Source organism: Falco cherrug, chromosome 7 (assembly GCF_023634085.1).
Source record: "Falco cherrug isolate bFalChe1 chromosome 7, bFalChe1.pri, whole genome shotgun sequence".
Classification (NCBI taxonomy): Eukaryota; Metazoa; Chordata; class Aves; order Falconiformes; family Falconidae; genus Falco; species Falco cherrug.
The window spans coordinates 23,516,071-23,538,073 of record NC_073703.1 but is presented as its reverse complement, the minus strand read 5'-3'; the positions used below and the strand labels follow the sequence as shown (position 1 = coordinate 23,538,073).

The window sequence follows — 22,003 nt, the reverse complement described above, 5'->3', positions numbered from 1 at the left end:
ATTTAATTTTTGCCCAGTTCGTACTAACCAGTGTTAATACGAACAGCAGGAGGAAACTGTCGGCAGTAGTGCAGTGTTGTAGGGGTTAACCGCTAGGATTCTCCCTAGGAGCAGTACAGCAAACTAGCAACAGCACCGGTACAGGGAGAAGAATGAGTTGTTCGTAAGGAGAATACTGCAAATAATAGTCCCTTCAAATTATGTAGCTTCCTGGGACATCAGCTTTTTCAGAATTTTGCTGTTTCCATGATGTAAGAAATGCCTGCAAACTCTCTCGTTAATCTAGGAACACGGAGTGTCATGGCAGTACTGTAACTAAATTGATAGTTACATGTTATCTCAAAACAGTGGTGGAATGCACACAAATCTGGGTCAGCAGCTGAGGAAGCTGTGGATTACCAGCCGCAGTGGCTGAACACTGCAGGTACCTGCGGTTCGGTCCAGGAAATAGGGACTGTCACGCTACAGGTGGGAGGAGGTGGCTGGTCTGTGCTCAGTTTTATTACAGTAATTAAGGTAATGCCTGTTTTGGCTGCTGGCTGTCTAATGAGATGCCAGTGTGCCTGGATGCTGGTTATGCTTCTCGCCACTTACAAGGGACAGCAAATCCAGCAAGTACTGTGAACTACCTAAAACTTGTGATTGAAGTTACTGAAAGGTTTCAAATCATCGCTTGTACACAGTACCATGATTCCTCATGTAACAGTGTGAGTTATAACAAGGTCTGACAGGTGCTAAATACTTCTTTATGCTTCTTTTATTACTATTTCGCCTCTTTATTTTGACATTTCTTTCTAAATAAAATAGTTTGGAAGCAAAAAGTTTTTAAATCCTAATAATTAAAAAAACCCGAGATTATATTCTAAGCCTTTTGAAAACTCATGTTTCCATTTGGCTCCATGTTTTTAATCAGCAGTATATATTTCAAATATACAAACATCATAATGTATACCCCTAGAGAGGCTTGTCCGCTTGTTAGCTCAGTCAGTTTTTAAAACAACGTATTTTCAGATATAAACAGTTTTTTCCTATTGAAGCTTGAAGAAATTGTAGTTTTATACTTGCTCTGTGGAGTATGCTGTTTCTCATCAAGCTGTATTCAATTCCTGTTTTTAATTGATAGTGGTGTATTTTAAGCAAGGAAGTACCACTGTTTAATATCTTTCCTGTGATAGATATGTCCACATTTTTAAGTTCTTAAACCATTTTTGTAAGTCGTAAACCCCATATCAATTGCTGAGACCCCTTGATGGCAGAAGCTAAAAGTCTTAACGGCAACTCAGGATGAAAATTCCCAGCATTTCATTAAACTTTTTAAAATCCTGCAGGTTGTTTGACCATAATGTAAATATTTGCCTGTTTTTCTGTGTTAAATATAGAGACTTGGTAGAGTTTGAAAGCCTATCTGTTTTCCCGGGTATATAAGCCAATGTAAAAAATCTGGTAAGCCTTGCTTCCCTTTGGTGATTGATTGGGGGGGTTTTGTCCATGCTGACTATTTTACTTTGGCAGCTGTTGCAGACACAGAGTAAGCTGCTTTAAATAGGAGAGCTGAAAGGAGGCCCATGTATAAGAATCTCCTCTCTTAACTTTAGTTATGTAAAACGTAGGTTTCTTATATGATGTCCTCATCTGATGATGGGAGGGGTTTTATGGGTTTTTACTTCAGTCTGTGTCCTGACAGTTAGCACTGAATTTTCACTGGGCTGATCTTTGAGGTGGACCAAGAATCTGCTACATGTATGAAATCCACTGTTGTACAGACTTGATGAAATCACTGAAATCGGCATACACAAGGGTTCAATGCTTTATTTTCCAACATCTCATATACCTTTTTTTTTCTATTTTAAAGCCTACAACCAGTATGAATAACATCTTTTACCTTTTTATTGTAAACATTTAGGCTTAAAGTGATTATAACTGACAGTTAAAACCAACAGGAACCAGTGGCTTGTTCATATACACATTAATTGTAATACAGGCAACATCAAGAATAAACATTTTTAGCAGTTCCTTCAATCCACCAAACCTAGCAGACAGATCTATTTATTTTTTGAACAGCTTTGTGCTGTGGTATAACTTTAAAATTCCTGCTCTTTTCTGTTAACAAAAAAAAAAGCTTGCAGCTTGAGTTATTTTACAGTTGACTTTTTTATGTATGTTTTGATTCATTCACTGCGCCAGAGCAGCGCAAAATGGTAGAAGGATTTCATCCAGCAAAGTAAGCTTTTTCATATGGAACTGTTTAAAAATAATGATGGAGTGAGAGTCGAAAGCAAGCTGACTTTAACCTTTGGTAATATTGGTCAAGTTTGTCATCGCATATAGTCACAAAAAATTCTGTGAGGTCTCATACACGATAATTAATTTGGAGTTATCATTTGTCCACGAGCGCTTTTTCATCGGTTGTATACTGTTGAAAAAGCTAAGATTGAAATTAGAAATCCTGGTTGGCAACAGGAGCTGTGCTCTCACGTGATACTGTGGCAATAAACATTCTAGTTGTTTGAGAGTTAGTTAAGTGATGGTTAGCACGTTTGGCTACTGCGTTCTGCAAATTAAATAATTGGACATCAGAACATATTATGAAGTGAGGAAGACCAAGGTGTCCACGGACATACAAAGGTGTAAAAGTGGTGGTCCCAGACCTCTCCCTCCTCATACAGCCAGGAGGTTCGTTCCTCGCTTGCAGCCATGTTCACATACCAGCACGACTTGAAACTGCAGCCGGAACCTGCATCAAGGCACAGCTGGTGAGGCAGGGTGGCTCTGCTAGCGCCATTCACACTTAAAGACCACAGAGCCTCAAAATGAAGAATTTGGGCATGGATTCTGGGCGTAGGAAAAGGAAAGTAACACCATAAATTGTTGTGCAGCATAGCCCCACCCAAAACGCACTTAGAGCTCTACTAGTTTTCCACTTTTTTTATTCTTTACAGAGTAAATGTTACGGTCATTACGAGTGTCACAAACGACCAGCTGAATGTTTGTGGTTCTTCTTTTGCAGCAGGTAAATGGCATCAAATCATAGTTTTAATTCTTTTTAATTTACTTCAGCTTGTCTTTCAGTTGGCTACTGCAGGATTAAGCAAACATCCCATTTTTGGAACCTGTGCAGTAAGTTTGGCCACATTTGTCTCCAGCTGGCTCTGGCAATGCCTGCTGCCTTGCAGAGTGGTGGTGGAGGTCTGGTGGGGACTGGTGGTAATGGGTTCACTTGTGTAACAACACAGATCCTAGAAAATGGGCACAGCTGTGTTGCTTTTGTTCTTACCTAAAGTTCTGATTGCTTCTTTCAAAGATTTGTGAAGTAATTGTGCAGTCTTGTGTGCGTTTTGTACAGCATAGGTATCACTGAGAATAGGGCCAGGGCACCAACCCCTGAGGCAGCAGCAGAGGATGCTATACTGAAAGGCTTTTTCGGTAGCAGCAAACACTCACAGACTGGAAATAGAAATAACTTGGAAATAAACGGTACCCGTAAATGCTAATTGCTGGTACGTTCATTCCTTACACTTGGGTTCTAACTGATAAAAAATAGATGTGAGTCATCTGAGCAGCTGCTTTCTAACCGTGAAGGTGTGAGTGGGCAGTGATGGAGGCAGACGGGTGCGAGAAGAGTGAGTTGCGTACAACCCAGATACCACCCTTGGTACTCACCTGGGCTCCGGGCTGTGAGAAGAGCCCTCAAAGGCTGTGGGGAGATACCTCGTAGCCTGAGTGCTAAAATAACCTTCCTAAGTCTCCTGAATCTTCCCTCCTTCACCCACAGCGCATTGTCCTCCTCGCAGGAGCTGCGCACTGTGTCCCCCCCAGCTGCCAGGCGGTCCCCGCTGGGGGCACAGCAGGAGGCTGCTGGCAGAAGGACCCCGCTACCAACCTGGCACTGCTCAGGTTTTTAGTGCCCACTCGCTACCATACAGAAGACTTGCATCCACAGGAAAACGCAGAGGTGCTGGCTTTCCGTTGGCTGTTACAACTGCAAAGGTGCTGGTGGTCCTTCTTCATACCCCATAACCCCATACCCCATACTCCAGCATAACCATGGTTCCTTCTCTCTTAAAATATTTAAGCTGTATTTGAAGTTAGCCCGGTACCAGGGCCTTCTTTGGGACACAGAGAATGCAGGTTCATTATCTTGCTCTGCCAGTTCGGTGCGAGGAAGCAGTGGCGTGCTGTCACACACAGAAGTTCTCACTGGCAGACAGTGGTGTTGGGTGAGGTCGTGCTTTCTTACCTGCTTGTTTTGCTTCACTAGAAAAAGCGAAAGTGACAGAACAAGATGATGATTGCCAAAACCTGGTGGTTGCTGAATTCGTGGTTTAGTTGCTGCACTGAAGACCAAGTGGCTATATCATAAAACACAGGATTAGCCTGGCAGGGGTCTGTGTGGGAAACCCCACTGGAGCGGAGCGCAGTGTGTAGCAGGATCGTACAAGGGCGCTTCTGACGCCGATACTGAAAAGATAACTTGGAGCCGTTGTGGCAAGGAAGAGCTCCTTGCTGGTTCTGCTCAACAATATTCTCAGCCCTCTGAGTGTCCAGTCTTTTCTGTGTTAAACTGAGGTCTTCAAAGTTACAGACTGTTTCAGAAAGTGGTTCTTGTTTCCACTGCTTTACCGTTTACTTTGCTCATATCACCTGGCATATTTTCCTTTAATTATAAAAAGGATATTATATAGACTCAGTCTTTGTAGTCTCTTTTGATATTGACACTTCTTTTTTTTTCTCTTTTTTTCTTTTTTTTTTTCCTTTTTTTTTTTTCAAGATGGAGACACAGTAGATGACGTAAAGACCAGATTTGATGTAGCATATCTTCAGTGTTACTGTTCAACTGTATCTTCATATCTTAGTGTTCCCTTTCATTGCCAGTATAGACTAAATGTATTTCCATAATGAAGTTCAGGTGATTTACACGATGGATCTGAATTAGAACTCAGAGTATCTAAAACTTGTTGAATTATTTTTGTGGTTTATTTTGTATTTGCCTGTTTCCCACACATATTTAACTTCCAGAGTAATGACAATCTTAGTCTTCCTTAGTAGTGACTGTCCTGCATCATCTTCTGGATTATTAATAATGTGAAAAAACATGAACCGTGCAAATCATCTAGGGATTATGTTAAGTGCTGTTGAAAGTTTGTATGTGAGAATGGAAAGGGCATCCTGAGTTACTTGCCTGTCTGTCCTGATATCCTTGATAGCCAAAACCCTTCGCCATTCTGTTATGTGCATACCCAAAAGATGCCAAAGCAGCCCAGTTTCCATTTGTACAAGCTGTGATGGTTTCTGTCAAGCATTTCATGCTTATTTGTGCTTTGCTGCCCTACAGTCTCCCATAATAACATCTGACTGAAACAAGTAGTGTGTTTTCTTAACTGCTCAACCACTTCATTCGTAAATTCCTACAGAACTATTTGATTAAGATCATCTGGTCCTAGTAACTTACTTTGCTACTTAGGTAGGCAGTGTGTTCCAGTGCCCGCAGCCCGTCACTGAGGCAGTGAGAGGCTCCAGTTCTCCCACTCCCCTGGTTGCTGTTGCAAGGAAGAAAGACAGGGGTAGGCTTCTGACCGAGACAGAGCTTGCTTGAAGCCCCTGAAGTGCTCCCAAGCCTCCAGCTTTAAAGATGTTGACTTTCTGCACGGTCTGCCGCTGGGATTGTGAACCCGTTTTGGGAGCAAAGACACCAGGGTGTGGAGAAAGATATTTAAAGATACAGCTGCACTGCAATTAAAGAGCGCATGAGACGGTGCCCAGATTATTGAAAGTGTTTCTGGAAATGTTGTGGCTTCTTGACCCGTTAGACATCAGTTTTTTTCCTTTTTAACAGTTTACTGTTTTTCTAACATATGGCTTCTTAGAAGTACTGCATCCCGGGCAGGCGGTCTCCCCCAGTGCTGCTCTCCTCCTCAGATGGCTTTGTGTTTCTTTGACAGATCTTGGAACATATTTGACAATACACGTCAGGACCCCACAGGACTAACGGCAGTTCTGCAGTCTACAGATCTGGTTGGAGTCTTGCATATGCTGTACTGTGTTCTTTTCCATGGGACAATTTCAGATCCAAACACAGCAAGTCCTAAAGACAGCTATGCAGCGAACACGATCCAGGTTGCCATTCAGAGTTTACGTTTCTTCAATAGTTTTGCTGTTCTGGATCTGCCCGCCTTTCAGGTAACAGATGTTTTAAAACTTTTACTTAGTGTGCAAATGTTGATTATTGCATATACTTTTGGACTAAGTTTCATCTTTAAGATCTTAGTTATTGAAGGAACTTCTGCGATTAAATGTTTAGGTTTTCTTCATGCATAGGATTGGTAACTGTTAGTTATTTCCCCCATGTAGCTGTGGCTAACAAATTTAACCAAAAAGTAAAAATGTAGAATACATGGAATGCTGAATCTGATCCATTACTACTTCTGTTGAAAACACCTCACTTTTAGCATAGTACTTTATATATTTGATAAGGCCCCAAAATGTAAGAAAATCTTGGTCAAAAGCAAGAAATCAGTTTTTCTAATGTGAAGCATATTATAACTACAGTTTACATTTGTCAGTGCTTTCAGTGGCCGCTTGCTTTAAGGTTGTACAACTGAAACTGAAAATTACTTGATAGGTATTTTTTTTTTTAATCCAAATGAAATTTTATCAACCAGAAATTTGAAATCTAACTTCTTGTAATTTCTATTCATGAAAAACAATCCAAAAAGATTGCATTTAAGAGTCTTGAGAAGGCAAGTCTTTTCTTACCTTTTTTGGTGAACAGATTTCTAGTCTAAGTGAATCATTTTGCCATACAGAGAAGATACAAATACCAGTATAATTCTCAGATAAATTGGCAAAGCTATTGATCGTTAATATAAAGCACCTGTCAAAAAGCATTGCTTTGCAAAACACGTTCAGTAGCGTCAATCTTATACAATCCATCAGAATAGGTTTCTGTTTCATTTAATGTAATGTATGTCTAAGTTATACCACACTCCATCTGAAATGCATTAAACTCAGCAAGAGCTTTGCATGAGTAAAGAATGTAGTATAAGTCTCCTTCAGTTTGTGTTTCTTGACTTTGATTTTTAGTACAGCAACAAGTGGTTTGCACGTAGCAACATTCAGCTGTATAGATGCAGCTACAGGATCCAGTCCGGTCAGGTTTTCTTTATAGGGCACAGAAACAGTCTATTTACTGGAGTTTGATGTAAAACAGCTCTTAGGTACACCATCAACTCCCATTTCTTTCTGTAAATGAAGATGTATCAAAGTAGTTCTGTTCTACAGCTTGTTCGGTAGCTCTTGGTTAGAGACTGGTTGTTTATTTGTTGCTGTAGGTAGGACAAGTATATACCAGAGGAGTGAGACTTGAATTGAGGCAGGGGGAGCTTGTAGGGGAGCCATAGCTCTGCCTGAAGGGCTGCTCCCTGGTGTCTCAGGAAATTACTATTAATTTTTAAAATACAAGCTTCTACTTACGCTGCCTGTATTTTTCCCTCTACCAACTACCATTCTATCTGAAAATTTATAACAAACCATCAGCATTAGTTCCCAAATCCCATGATCTGCATCAGTTTGTTCTACATAAAATGGGGCAAGATAATAATTATTGCATAATAAAACTAACCAGGGGCGATTACTTGATTCAGTTCATCGATGCAGGGCTCCGCTCAGGGAGTATCTGCTTGGCTGTCTTACTGGATTGTAAGCGTAGTATTGTTTGTGGTGGACAGACACACTTGTGTAGTCTCAGCAGCCATCCCTGTCAACGTATTAATGTGATTTGTTTCTGTAATGTTAAAAAAATCAACATACACCTGGGGCAGTTTGCTGTCCATTCTGACCTTGTGGGCTATAGGCTAGCAGACAGCAGAGGAGAAAAAGCGTGGTTTATGTACCGTCTGATTATTATCTCTAAGGAATAGTTTTATCATGTAATAGTAGGACTATAGAATAGGGGGTTTTGATTAGCAGAAGAGGTCTGGTATTCTAGAGTTTGTATTAGCACAGATGGCTCATGGGTATATATTTCATTTAATTTGACAATCTAAACAATTGAAAGATGGTAGTGAGAAACAACGCAGGATCCTGAGCTGATATTAATTCTGGCTAAAAAGGAAGCATAGTTTCCTTGAAAAATTAGTTTAACTTTTATACACAAACTCAGGTGCCCTTTGACCTGTTGTTATCAGGGAAGGTTAAACCCTGAGTGCTAGGTCACAGCATGCGTGGACAGCACTAATTAAATAAGGGTGGACCTGAGAAAATGGCATTATGTGATGTAAAGCAGTAAATGGTGGCTGTATTGTGCATTAAATTTTGAAAATATACTAACTTACTGGAACGCTTGAGGTTCAAGATAGCGAGAATCCACAGCTGAGTATTTTAAATGTCAGTGATTGTACTTTTGCTGGGTAGACTTGCTAAAATTAAACCTTACTACTGTCTGGGATTTATATATATGTACTTAACACAGGCTACAAGGTATAAAATCAAGAAAACTCTTAAATGAAAGAGATTTTCTCACAGGCCTGCATTGCTGTTTCATTAGAGTTAGTAGACTGTCACGCTCATTCCTTGTGCTTTAGTTTTCCCCTTTGACCTTGTGTCGTTCTGTCTGTTTGACATGTTTATTAAATAGAGGCTGTAGGCTGCACAGATAAAATCTAATTCTGAATCTCTACATTACAGCAATTTGCCTCCTTTTAGAAAGCATCCTAAGAAGCTTTGCAGCTGAGTGTTCTCTCCTTTTGGGTGCTTCAAACTTTTTTTAATGTTTGAAAAGTCATTATTTGTTATTAATCTTTGTATTCCATTCAGAGCGTGAATTATTAATGAGTAATGCATTTTGCTCCTTTGCAGAAATGGGGACCGTTTGGTTTCTTTTGCTTATTACTGAGAAATAGTGCTAGCATTGAGTTTTCCTGGAACATTTAATGTGTGTCAAATGAAATGGTCAGCATAGTGTCGCACTGAATGTCAGCTAAGCAGAATCCAGTTTTTCCTGTGTCCCTTTAAAATTTGCATTTATTCTTATTTTTGTGACTTTTAATGCTATAGTCCAGTTGTAATTGGTAAGTTAATGAAAGAAGAGAGCTGATTCTGTCCTCCTCCAAAGTCACCACAACAAAGAACCTAGCCTATACTTTGCCAAAAAAAAAAATCAAAGGGTAAAATTGATGTATATATAATTCACACAATTTCTGTAACGTACTGCTAGACTGTAACTTCTGTTTCTTGGCCTGTTTTTTTCAGTCTATTGTGGGTGCTGAAGGAATGTCCCTTGCATTCCGGCATATTATCAGCTCTCTGCTGTGGTACTGTTCCCAGCATACCTGTGAAGGATTGCTGCACGAAGTCATTATTTGTGTGGGCTATTTTACTGTAAACAACACAGATAATCAGGTAAGGCAAATGGAAAATGGGATCAGAAGTTATCAAGGGGCACATTCAGTCATGGATCCCTCAAGAAAACTAATCCCCTCAATGTTGTTTTTGAAGCGCTTGGGATTCCTGTGCGCACAAATGCATGTGTTTGCCAGAGAAGCTGAAGTTGCATCTTGACACAAAAACATCAATTTTATGTGGCCGTAAGCAAACTCCATATTCTTCCACAGACAATGATGCTGACATTGCACTGATTTTAACTAGCCTTACCCGCTGCCAAGATATACTTAGCAACTGGTATTTTTAATTCCAAGTTAACTTCATGTCAGCTCGATCAGATGGCTGTGGTACCAGCCAGCCAGGCTAGTCTGCCATGAAGACATGTCCTCAGATGCCAATGTAACCTTCTGTAGCCAGAGCCCTCACTGAAGTTTAAGCCATTCTTTCCCTTGAAGCTTTTTAGTAGTAAACCAGATACTCTGTTGAAGAAACAGCAGTAATTCCCGTTCAGCTTCCTTGATTGTTCTCCACTGTTGTCAGTGGACTCTGTAACCTCTCTTGCTAGCATATAAAATAACCCAGACACAAAACTTCAAAAAATATTTCAAATATTTCAGTCTTAACGAGTTTCCTCAGCTTATATAGCTTCTCAGGTTGTATTGGGCAGGGCAGAAGTTGGCACTGGCTTTTGATGTGACTCTGGATGTGTAGAAACTGCGTTATGGTGCCTACGTCTTTGCTATGATAAAATTGAATGCTGCATTCTGTGAAGTTACTCATTTTGTTCTCTCTCCGTACTTGTAACACCTGGTTCCCGCTTTTGTTCAACTTCTGAGGCAGGAGTTTAGGTGGAGGAGCTCAGTGCCCTCGCTTAAACTGACGAGCAGAAGAAAAAAGCGTTACAACTTGTCAGCAAAGGTTTAGAGAAAAGCTGTCCGATAACGTTCTTACAGTTGTTGACTATAATTGGAACGTTATAATATCTTGAAGTTGACAGTGCTGTCAGAAGTATTATATAATTACGTAATGTAATTATATAGTAATGTTTCTGTGGCCCTGGCCACAGCCGGAGGGAGGATCCTGCAGCCTTCCTACCCTGTGCAACCAAGCCCTACGCAGGACCTGGAGCTGACTGCAGGCGATACGTTTTAATATGGGCGCTCTGCAAACCCATGTGGTATTGCTGCCATTTTCCCACTGCTACACAACGGGGCGTGCTGGCATCCAGAAGTGCCAGCAAGCAATGTTGTCTTTTCTCTGCAGTTCAAAAATGTCTTTTCTGGCACACAAGTATAAACAGATGTGATTCATTGCGTGGAGGACTTGCAACTATAAACGTGCCAGGAGTTAGCACGGCAGCGGGATTTCCTACCAGCAATGTCGGAGCGGCCTGTAGCGCCTGTCACTGTTCAGCACTCCAGCCCTGGGGTGCGGGTCCAGCTGCGGCGTGCAGGCGCTGTGCCGTGGCACCAGCTGGCTACGGTGGCTGCCGGCAGGCGGTCAAGAGGCTAAGTGTGTGCAGAATGCCTCTGTCTGTGGGCATGCTTCCCAGCTGGTGACCTTGCAGTGTCTTGGAGTCTTCAGCTCATGCCCTTGGGGTTGAGATCAGGTGCCATCACTGATCTGCCCCTGGGCTGAGTTAATTTTCAAGATTAAAAAGGTAGCTTCTGCAGCTCTGAGAGTCAAGTTTAGGCCCTCGGTTAAACAACCTCAGTGTGTTAGTACTTTTCATACATTAAAAGCGGTCTTTTATGGTGGTTCGCTTTGGTGGTATTGTCCCAAGAGACGTCATGATGTGCTTAACTTTTTATGTAGTTGCTAATGTTCCAAATTAATAGGTTTTTAACAGAGGAAGTGGTATTTTGGTCTGAGGTTTTTTGTTTAAGAAAACATTTTGAGAACCTGAAGTATTCCTCACCTAGGTACTTGCAAAATGTGGAGAAGATTTTTTATTTTTTTTTAGTAAAAGGAAGTATTTTTCCTTTTGCTACTAGGCAAAGCAGTACAGCTTGCTTGGAGTCATTATTTTCAGATACTATGAGTGTTGTGACTTCTAGTAAAGGTATGATGCCTTTCATCAAAAGGGAAGTGCTTTTTATTCATTCAGTTGTGGTTTATTTTTTTATTAGGTTACAGGCTTCCAGTATTTTTCCTTTGCTGTTGATCATCTCAGCATCCTACTAAAAATAAAAAATTGGTCTCACAGTGAAAGTCTTCAATTAGTAGGCTTGAAATCCTGGAAAGAACAGCATAATAAAAATAGATACACCAGACTTGAGGCATGAAAACAAATTTCCGTAGAGCCTAGTGGCTCTTTTTATTTAGAATTTGAACACACTTTAAAGGAATCAGTAACTGACATATTTCAAAGCAGATTCACATTATTCCTGCAGTCAAATGTACATTTGTTTTGAAATGTTTGTAGTTTACATAAGTCCTTTCCTCTTTAAATTTCTGTTCCTTATTACAAACCTTTGTATGTCTTCATTCCTTTCAACTCTCAGAAAAAAAAAAGAAAAAAAAAAAAGAGTAAATAGTTGTTTGGAGTTTCCGGTATGCCTTTTGTGATACCCACATCAACAGATAAATATACAAAATGGCATACTGGAATAAAGAAAAAAGGGCATTATATTGTTCAAAAAAGTTGCAGTTTCCCAGTTTGGAGAATAGATAGATTTCTAAAAAGGAAATTTTACAGCCTGTCAACCTCAACATTGACCTTCTGTAGTAGTACTGTGATTTAAGTAAGTGAATTATTACCACTATGCAGTCAAAATAATAAAAGGGCAATTTCCTAAATATTTCACATTCATAGAAGAAAATCTTCCAAGAGCATCATATGCCAATCATTTAATGTAATACAGGTTTGTCTGGGTTTATTACATTATCTGCAGAAGCCTTTATATTTAGTTGAATGGCAGATTAAAGGAAGGTTCTTTCCCAGCTTCAGGCTCTTACTTCATTGCAGTTCCCAGGAGCCCCAGACCAGAGTGGGGCCTGACGGTGGCTGGGGTCCCAGCTGGTGTTTTCACCGTGGCTGGCTTTTGGTCCAGGCCCAAGTGATTCTGTCGAGGAGCAGTGAGGACAATGGATTCCTAAGGAACACATTCCTCAGTGTTTTGTTAGCGCTTACTCTGTTTATTTTAAAAAGACTACAGTTTTTCTGACTCTGCCCACATACAATATATTAGTAATATTCCTTTCCTTTTTTCATATTTTAACATTCATAAAGGTTTTTCAGGGCAGCTGCTGTCACTGAAGAAATAAATCAGTTATGAACTGAAAATTTCAAAAACCAAAGAGTGTTTCTTTAATATTTTAAACTCTTTAACATCCTTAGTCAAACCTAAACTGCGCTGTCTGTTCTCTGTTGGCACGTGAACTTCTGCTTGCTAGAGTTCAGCCGCCTGCCTTTCACGAGATGGCATCCTGTAACCATGCCACGGCAGAGCTTGGCTTCATTAGGCATCTGCTTTGCATGAAGTATGATCAAGGAAACGGAATCTCTTTTTTTGGCCACCATTTAATCTACTAACAAGCCAAAACAGGTCCCATGATACTAAGGATAGACATGTAAAACTAAACTGCATAATAAAAATAATGTCCAATCTTTCAATGAGCCAACCATACTATATCAGACTATAGGATTACAGTTTCTAATTAAAATGTTCCTGTTACTTAAAAATATCCTTCTATTTCATTACATTTTTATTTCCTTTCATTGTTTGATTTAATTATTATAATGAATATAATTAGCATGTGCTGTCAACTTGCTTCATTTGCATATTATATTGGATAATTGAATGTGGTCCTGTAATTAAATTAACGTGAATGACGGACGAGTTGGCTTCTTTCACATTGCAGTATTGGGAATAAAAATCTTTCCGTAGTCATTGCAGTTAGTGAATATTTTTCATATGAAAAGTCATCACAGATCAGATCCTCAGACTCAGCCTGACCGGCTCCAAAAGAAGTTGCATTGTTTGTTTGTATTGCTGTGTATTTATTTAAATAAAAATAGCTTTTGTTCTTTCAGCCTTTGACACAGACTGTATTTAGAGTGTTCTGGAAAAATCTCACTAACTTTTGGGATTTGTAGGATATGGAACTGTATACTTCTAAACTCTTGAACTTCTAAACATGTTATCACTAGCTTGCAAACCAAAATCTCTGTGAAATAGCTAGGGAAAAGCGTATGCAACTTCTAAAAACTTAATTACGAACTTAGGGTTTGTAGATAGAAGCAAAAACTTCTCTTAGAATAACCAATACAATTGGAAAAATTTGGATACACAAACCACATTGTCCTTGAAGAAGGGTTTTCATCCCTGGAAGTTTGTCTTCCAGTTGCCAAAGTCTAAATTCTCTGTCCTAGACACTTGTGTCCATAAGCATGAGACATTATTCTTACTGCACACTTACAAATAATTGAAATGTTGATCTCTAATAATCCATATGTTGAAAATAGAAGCATACAGAATTAGATTTGATAGTGTTATTCACATACTAGAAATTTATCCTTGCTATATAAATGAGGAAAAATTACCACAAGGCATGTTTTGGGCATAGTAGGTAGCTCCAGTCAAAGGAATGAGCAACAGTAAGATTACAGGATATTCTGGGAGAGGGATTTCTCCTATCTTAAAAATGGAAGATGTCACATAGCAGTATCACAGGTATAAATACAATGTTGAAAGAAATTAAAACATTGTATGGTAGGCACAGTCCTGAAAGGATTGTGAAAGTTAGAACTCATTCCCAGCACAAAGCAGGCATGGTAGATAGTCCCCAAGAAAGGCTTCACCCTGAGATTGTCTTTTCCCTTTTTTGTTAAATGATTGGTTTATAGTTAGATTTTCTTACTTTTTAGCTTTTTGTTTTCCCATGTGGCAAAGTCTTACTTCTGTCACAAAATAGCAGTACATTTCGTTATTATGCAGTAAGTATATATCACATATATTTGTCTTATCTATGTATGTGACACATATAATAATGATGGTTACATGTAGCGCTAGGTTGTAAGGGACACTTAGGAAGTGGCTTTAGATTAAAAGTTCCCTTCTGTAGGGAAATTCCTTTGTGCTTTTGACAGTGTATACTGGAGTTTCAGTATGTGGCTAGTTTCCGCTGGTGTGAAAGTGAAGAAAAATCCCCACCTTTTAAAATGGAAAAATTCTGAAAATTAGAAGTTGACAGGAAAACTTGGTAGAGCAGTTATAAAAATAGATGTAGAGTTTCCATATGGGTTGTTTACTAGAGGCCATCATTCACCTTTCATTATTTATGTTGCTTTTGGGGCTGTGGAGTGACTGGAACAATTTTGATCTGGTAGGTGGGGTTTTTGGAAATGCAGCACAAGTAAAGATGCAGGAATTGGTAGTTATTGTGTAGTTAATGTCCATATTTCTAAGTAAGTAGTATCTGAAATTACTTAATTCTGATTTTGTTAGTTTCTTTTCAGAGGAGGGATTTTTAGGAGTGATGGATTTAATGTTGAGGTTGTGGGTTTATTTTCTTCAAATCTTAAAAACTATCACCAAAAACCACTAGTCTTTTAAAGCTTTATAGGTTTGAACAAAAAAATATGCCTGGTAAATTTTGTGGAAGAGCTGATTTCAGCGAGTGATCCATGTGAAGTTGTAGTCTTGACTGCCATTCGGGAGCATCGCAGTGTGCGAACAAAAAAATCCCCATAGGATTAAACTCACCCAGTTAAAACGGAGTACATTAAAGCAGACCTGTAACAAATGCTTTTCCTCGATGACCCGTGCGTACCCGGAGCACATGAAGTCACCGAAGGGACGGGTGTCCCACCGGTGGTGGCACCGTGGGGCAGGCAGGGGGCACCTCTTGCTGCCGGGGCGGGCACCGGTGCCCCGGGCTGCCAGGGGAGCTGGGTCTGGCTTAAGAATGATCGATGGCAACACACATAAAACGCAGCAGAAGCGTGTAGGCCTGCACGTGTCATGCATCACATCTTAATTGTATTTCTAACATTCCCAAATGCATCCCCTAATTATTTTTTTTCTTAAATAATAGGGTGTGGGGAATAGAATTTAATATGAGCGAAGGCTTGATGCCCAGTGGAGTGTTCAGTTTCAGGTCGTGGTGGCTGGGAGATTCCTGTCGGGGGGGAAGGGGCGCGTGTGGGAATTATACGAGAAGTGAAGCCCTTGGGTGTCCCTTAAAACCGAGAACACGGACGAATAAACCTGGCGCCCAGTGCCACGGAAGCCAGCGCTTCCAGCACCCTCAGAACGCGGCGCAGCTCGGGCTAGGGCCCGGCGGGCGAGCGGCGGGCAGGCGGCCCCGGAGCGCCGGCCGCGGCCTGTGCCCGGGCGGGAGGGGCGGAGCGGCCCGCTGGGCCCCGCGGAGGCCCGGCCACCCGGGGGGCGCTCAGCACCGCCCCGCTAAGGGGCCGCCCCCGCCCCGCTAACGGGCTGGCACCGCCGGGAGCACACGGCGTCGGCGGGGCCCGGGGAGCTGCTGCCGCCCGCGGGGCCCCCGCCCGGCCCCGCCCGTGGGCCGCGCCTGCTGCCCGGCCGCGCCCCGCTGCTGCGGGCGCTGGGGGGGGTGCGCGGGGGGTGGGCTGGCCGCCCGGGGGGGCCGCTGGGCTGCGGGAGGCCGGGGCGGTGCGGGGCCCGTGCGGGGGCAGGGCGCAGGGAAGCCCGGCACGGGAGCGCTGCGGGCACGTCGGCCGCCCCCCGCACAGGGCAGCGCGGCTCCCCTCGGGGCGGCCCGGCTCCCTGCTCTGCCTGGAGCTCGGCCTCGGCCGGCCCTGCAGCGCGTCCCGCGGCTCGGCGTCCGCAGCCCTCAGGCGCGGTCAGACACTCACACCCGGCAATTCACCTGGGGGCCAGAAGGGAAAAGGTTCTAGTGAGCAGATGCAAAGGCTGTGCAGCTGGCCTAGGGTAGGGCTGGGGAGAGTGGCAAGAAGAGCTTGCTTTCCAAGAGGGAAAATCCTCAGGCACAAAAAGATTTTACGTGGTTTAGACTGTAGTATCGTAATTTTTCACACCTTCCAGGATTTTGACCCATACTCGCTGTGTTGCCGTGGAGGATGGCAGAAGCCTCTGCCAGTAGTTGGCTGATTCTGTCGACTAAGACCCTGTTTCTTTTCTAGCCTTTAAATCAAGAATTCTTCGTGCACATCAGGTGTTTCATCTGTGTAAGTACGCAGAGAGCTGTGCCCAGGGCAGCAGCTTAAATTCGCAGGTAGAGTGTTACCAAAGCTGAAGATGTTATCTCAGTGTGAAGGTGAATCTTCAAACGCAGAGCAGGGCTGCAGGGGCTGATCCTAATCGTGTCAGTGTTGAGAATAACGCCTCAGGATCTGAGACGTGGCATGATGGGGGGTTTATTTGAGTTTGCAGAATACATGATTCCTTCATATGATTGATGTATAATAATATTCTCTGATGAAAAATTATTAGGCCAACACTTAAACATGTAAATGTCCTGTTAACGTTATTTTGGAAGCTGTGAAGCTTACCATTTTCTAGAAAGCGATGATACCCAGCAATTTAACAAGGTACATAAGTGTATGATTAAGCATGAGAGCAACCTCATGTTTAAACATTTATTTTTTATGTTAATATGTTAAATGTTGAAATGCTATCATTTTTAAAGTTAGGCTTTTCCTTAATACCTTTTCTAGTTTGGGCATTAGATTACTGTTTTATCCTGTAGCCTGGGCATGCGTTAAATTCACAAGTAGCCTCAATCCATATTAGAATTGTTTCCATTCTCCTTTCATCACAGTCTAATGCAGCTTATCTTTTACAGTATCTGTTTAATATTACTTATTTATTGCTGACTTTATATATATGTACTTCATTTGTTATCTTGTAACTAAGGTGACTTGTTAGTTGTCTTGTTATCTTGTAACTTGGGTGACATTTTTTCCAAGAGCTTTGTACACAGAACTTCTTTATCTGGATTTCCTTTCGACTTTCGACACATTTTTTTACATCTTCACTGCATCACTGTGTTTGTATTTGTCACTGTCCTATCCTCAGTGCTTAAATGGCTTAGGATGATTACACAGAAAGTGCACAGGTAATTTTTTCTTTGTTATGTATACACAGAACACAACTGAATCTGCGTGCTTAAACCATAGACTAGCTCTAAAAGGACAATGCTCATAATGTGGTTTATAGGAAGACTAACTTTTTCTGAACTCTGTTATCTAAAAGCTTCCATGTGATGTTAAAAAAATAAACACTGGAATTTTTCAAATAGGCAAAATTCTTATTTTGAAATTTGAATGTCACATTCTGGAGCACTGTTTTTGCATGGAAATGATGCTCTGATTCCTGATAAATCTAAGTAGGAATTTAGAACATTCCTTGCACAGAGCCTTGCCAATAGTGGAGTTTGCAAAATGGAAAGAAAAGAGCTTGACCTTAAAACAGAAGAGCGTAAGTGGTGACATATTCTGCTGATTAAATACTAGCGGTATGAGATCTGTTTATATAGAAGCAAAGAAATAATGCAGATCTAACTTTGAAGAGAAACTCTGGACTACTAATATAAAGACTTATTTCTTTTTCAAAGTTATAAATAACCTGACATCAAACAAAAGGATTCAGCTGTTTGATGGAATACTGTAGTTCCAGAGATTAGATGAAGAGTTCCTGTTCAATGAAGTTATTATTCGTTTGTACAGATTAGAATTGGCATTTATATAAATGATAAATAGAAAAGAAACATTAATAGTTCCCATACCGACAGTACAGTTTTAAGATCCAAATGTTTATAATGGCCACGTTCAAGTTTGGACCCCTAGGTCATACAAGATACTACAAGAGGCAAGGACTGCCCCTTAGAGAACCATTAGCTTTTTAGTCTGACTTATTCTAAGAAAATTGCATCTGAACATGAAATACATTATAGCAGAAGAGCACAGTCAAGTAGGAGAGTACATTTTAAGGCTTCATTTTGTAAAAATAAGAGGAAATTCTATTGAGAAGGTTGTTTTTCTAGGAAGTTAATTCAGCTCACAGTGAGAATCACTGATATTTGTTTCTAAGTACCTATGGAATACATTTCATTTGCAGTTTTTTCTCTCTGTGAGGTGAGGAAGGTTTCACTTCAGGAAGTTTTAAACTTTGCAAAGTTAATATTTAAGTGCATTTTCCTGTATCCATTTTACCTTAATGTCATTTTGTCTCACTTCTGATTGATAAAAGAGCTACAACTTCTCCTGCTTGGTCAGAACTACTGAAAACCACCAGCCTGACTGTGGAGTGCTAAGAATGCGACATTGTTTATCAGGCTTAGTCAGGCAAGAGTGGAGCACTGAAACAACTTCTGAGGTTTTGTTCAGATCTTGACGTTTGGCCTTTTCATGGCTACAGATTTCAGTTCTCTCCTTGGCAATCTTCCTCCTTTCTCTGCTATCTTAAAGCAGCAAGAAGTGATTTTTCTTTTCTTCTGTGGATGAACGAAACTGGTAGGCTACAGAAAGCACCTCAAAGTGACATTATCTGCCTGCTGCAGTGTTGCCAAGCCAGCATCCCTCTGCTGCTGGGGAGGCCTGGCAGAGCATGTGCGGTTCCAGGTGGTCAGATGGTAGCAGAGAGTTGCTGGACATGGTTTCTGCCTCCTTAGTTGGACGTCCCCCTACCTCTGCTGGTCTCATTTATGGTGGCTGTGCCTTCCCTAGCAGTGCCGTTGATGCCAGCGATGCATTTGCTCCGAAAGTTTCTGCATTTTTACATTGCATATTATGGCAGCATAAACCATGACATAATGTTAAGATATAGCAAAAGGAATAGAAACAATAAACAAACAATATGACCAAGTTAACATCTAAAGACATTCATGTTTTTAAATCTTCCAATGTTTTTGTGTAGTTGATTTCTGGAAGGCAGTGTGAGCCGGCAGGCAGAGTAACCACATAGCTGCTGGGGGGGATGCGGGACAGTTTTCAGGCTGCAGTGAGCTTTTCTGATATTTGTCATGTGGAAGGCGCACCTGGACACCTTTGTGTACAAAAGTGTTACTGGTGACTTCAGCGAAGTGTCAGCTTAACAAAAAGGAAGCTTTTGCAAAATCATTGCCTTAATGGTAATGGGAAATTTGTGACAGAGGAAATCGTGGGACCACACAACAGAATGAAAAAAGAACTCAGATAGGTTACAGCATCTGCTGGGAAAAGTACGGTGTTTCTATATGGCAACATTTAAATCATGTCTTCCAGTTATGTTTGCAAAAAGTCTTCAGCAAGTCTTCCGAAAATGAAACAAAAGCAGTGCAAGTACGCGCCCACATTCCTGAGAGAGCCTGGGGCTGGGGGCTCTTGTGTATATGCTGTAGGTCTTCCAGGGGCCAGCACCGGCCATGTCCCCCCAGCCCTGGACTTAAAGGACCCTGGAACAACGGATTGTCGTTGGCAGCATTGACTGCCGTGCCAAAATGGATGGGGTGAATGTCTTGTAGCAAATGCACCATCCTCTTCAGCAACTTCCTTTAACTTCCTAGGGAAGCTGCTTTGATGAGTTAAGATCTTACCCTGCTGTGGGCTGAAACTTGGCCTTGATAACCTGACCAGTGTAACTATATGGAGGAGAACAGCTTCTTGCTAGGCTTAAACCCACTCATTTTCAACCTGGAATACTCTGATGAGTTGGTTTTTTAAAATTACTATTTTGTGGCGGTGCTGGGAAGTAACCTTTGAGGAAATTATTGAACAGAATGGTAAATATTATTATAATTTTAGACACGTGGTGGATGTCTTGTACCTTTCTAAATCTTCAGGTAATCTTCAGTAAATGGTATTATAATTGATTCATAGTATTATTCTTTGGTCTCGCTTAGTTTAGTTCACTGAGAACCTGGCTTTCTGAATCAGTTGAATACTTCTCAGTTCTTTCTTTTGCCTTTGCACAGACAAAAAACTTGCTGGTGGCTTTCTGTTCTTCCTGACCAGAAAATTAATTAGCCTCTTCGAAAGATAATTGCAGTGTTTTTGTGGTATATATGGACAGAAATAACTGATGTGAATGATGCCTTTCCAGAGCTGCAAGTGTCCAAGTGAAGCAAAACCTAAATCCATCAGTAGAACGAGACTAAATATTGCTCTAAAAATCAGCACTTCCACTCTGCAGTAATCCTGGACTAACTTTTTGTAGTACACAGGGAATGAAAAAGTTCTTGGTCTGGGACGGAACCATTTGGGGGTTTTTTGTTACTTGTCGCAAAATAGCTGACAATTTTTAACATACACACATGGAACCAGTGGAAGAAAATCTGTGATCATAATCTTTAAATCTCTGGAAGGTTACAGGCAAAGTTTTAAATTCAATCACAGCTTGGAAACAGAAATCTAGATTGTCACCAAAAAATTGCTGCTCTGTAGTTTAAAAAATGTAAATCTTCACAAGGCAGTTTGATTGAACTACTAGTTCTTGAAAACTTAATAGCATCCATCTACATTACATGTCAAATTAGGACATATGAATATATGAATTACATGAATATATGAATTAGCAGTTTGGCTAATATTTTTTCAATATTTTACATACAGTCATTCTTCAGCTTTCTAGCTGACGTTTTGTTTTCCTAAAGAAAATCCTGTTCATTACTTACAAGATGCTTATAAACTCAGTTACCTGATGATGAAGATTTAGTTTCAAAGACCAGAGATTCTTATTTTAATTTTCTTGTAAAACTAACCATTGACTTGGTAAGATTTTACTTTTGATTTGACATGCAACTGCTGTTACATTCTGTGTCATTGCTGTATCATTCAGAAGGTCTGGATTCTTTTAGTTAGGAAGAGTTGTTTACTCTGCTTTGACAAAAATTCATACGTACACATGTAAAAGTAATTGTAGTTTTCATTCATAATAAAAGGAATATAGAGGAGGATTAAATGAAAGAAAAATACTTGTATATACAGCCAGTAAGTGGAATTAGGAAGTGTTCACCAGAACATCTTGCCCTTGCTGGTTCTCATGCAGAGGTTGCTGCTGTATGCCTGGGGTTATCGCCCTGTCCTTGTGAGCAAGGTGGGGAGTCATGCTTTTATGATTCTTGTTCTTGCAGGATCATGAGAAGGTTATTTTTGGGCCCTTGGACCTTCACAGAAAAATCAAGTGTCCTGCAGCATTCCCTTTGATACCCAGAAGATCATACCCAAGTTATTTGGGTCCATATGGTTTAGTAGTTCCTCAGTAAAGGCCTTCAGTCCTGGGGGCATCTCCTTCGCAAGGTGCCAGGAAGCAGTGGCAGGAGAGGAAGGCTGCTGGAGCTGGCCTGTTGGGACTGTGAGGGAAGAACTGCAGGATCAACGATGGGATTATCCTTCCAGCAGTCAGTCACCTCGGGTCTGTAACCAAACACCGTACCTGAGAGAGAGGGGAAGCCTTATCTCCCAGCAAAATTATGAGTTCCCCTCACAACCTTATTAATGTTCCATACCGCAAGGAGCTTTTAGGTTTTTGATTGATTGTCCTTTTTTATTGCCCAAGTGCTGTGTGGCATATTGCTGGCTTTTGTCATTGTAGTCAGTTTTGAAAGGCTGAGTTTTATACTGCTTCAGACTTCCACAGCTCAAAGAATTGCAGCAATCGGCCAAGCAATATGCTATACAGTGAGTGTTGGCCCGAGGAAATTTGAG

At 41.1% G+C, this 22,003-nt stretch overlaps 1 protein-coding gene across 5 annotated transcripts in view; it reads left to right on the top strand.

Moving 5' to 3' along the window:
- The window catches only part of SCAPER (S-phase cyclin A associated protein in the ER), a 165,949-nt gene that overhangs the window by 135,295 nt on the left and 8,651 nt on the right, over positions 1–22,003 (top strand). For all 5 annotated transcript variants that reach the window (XM_055715699.1, XM_055715701.1, XM_005442654.4 and 2 more), the window contains exons 28-29: positions 5,940–6,177; positions 9,247–9,396. In XM_055715699.1, the coding sequence (XP_055571674.1) occupies positions 5,940–6,177; positions 9,247–9,396 (388 nt within the window). The remainder of the gene's footprint in view (positions 1–5,939; positions 6,178–9,246; positions 9,397–22,003) is intronic.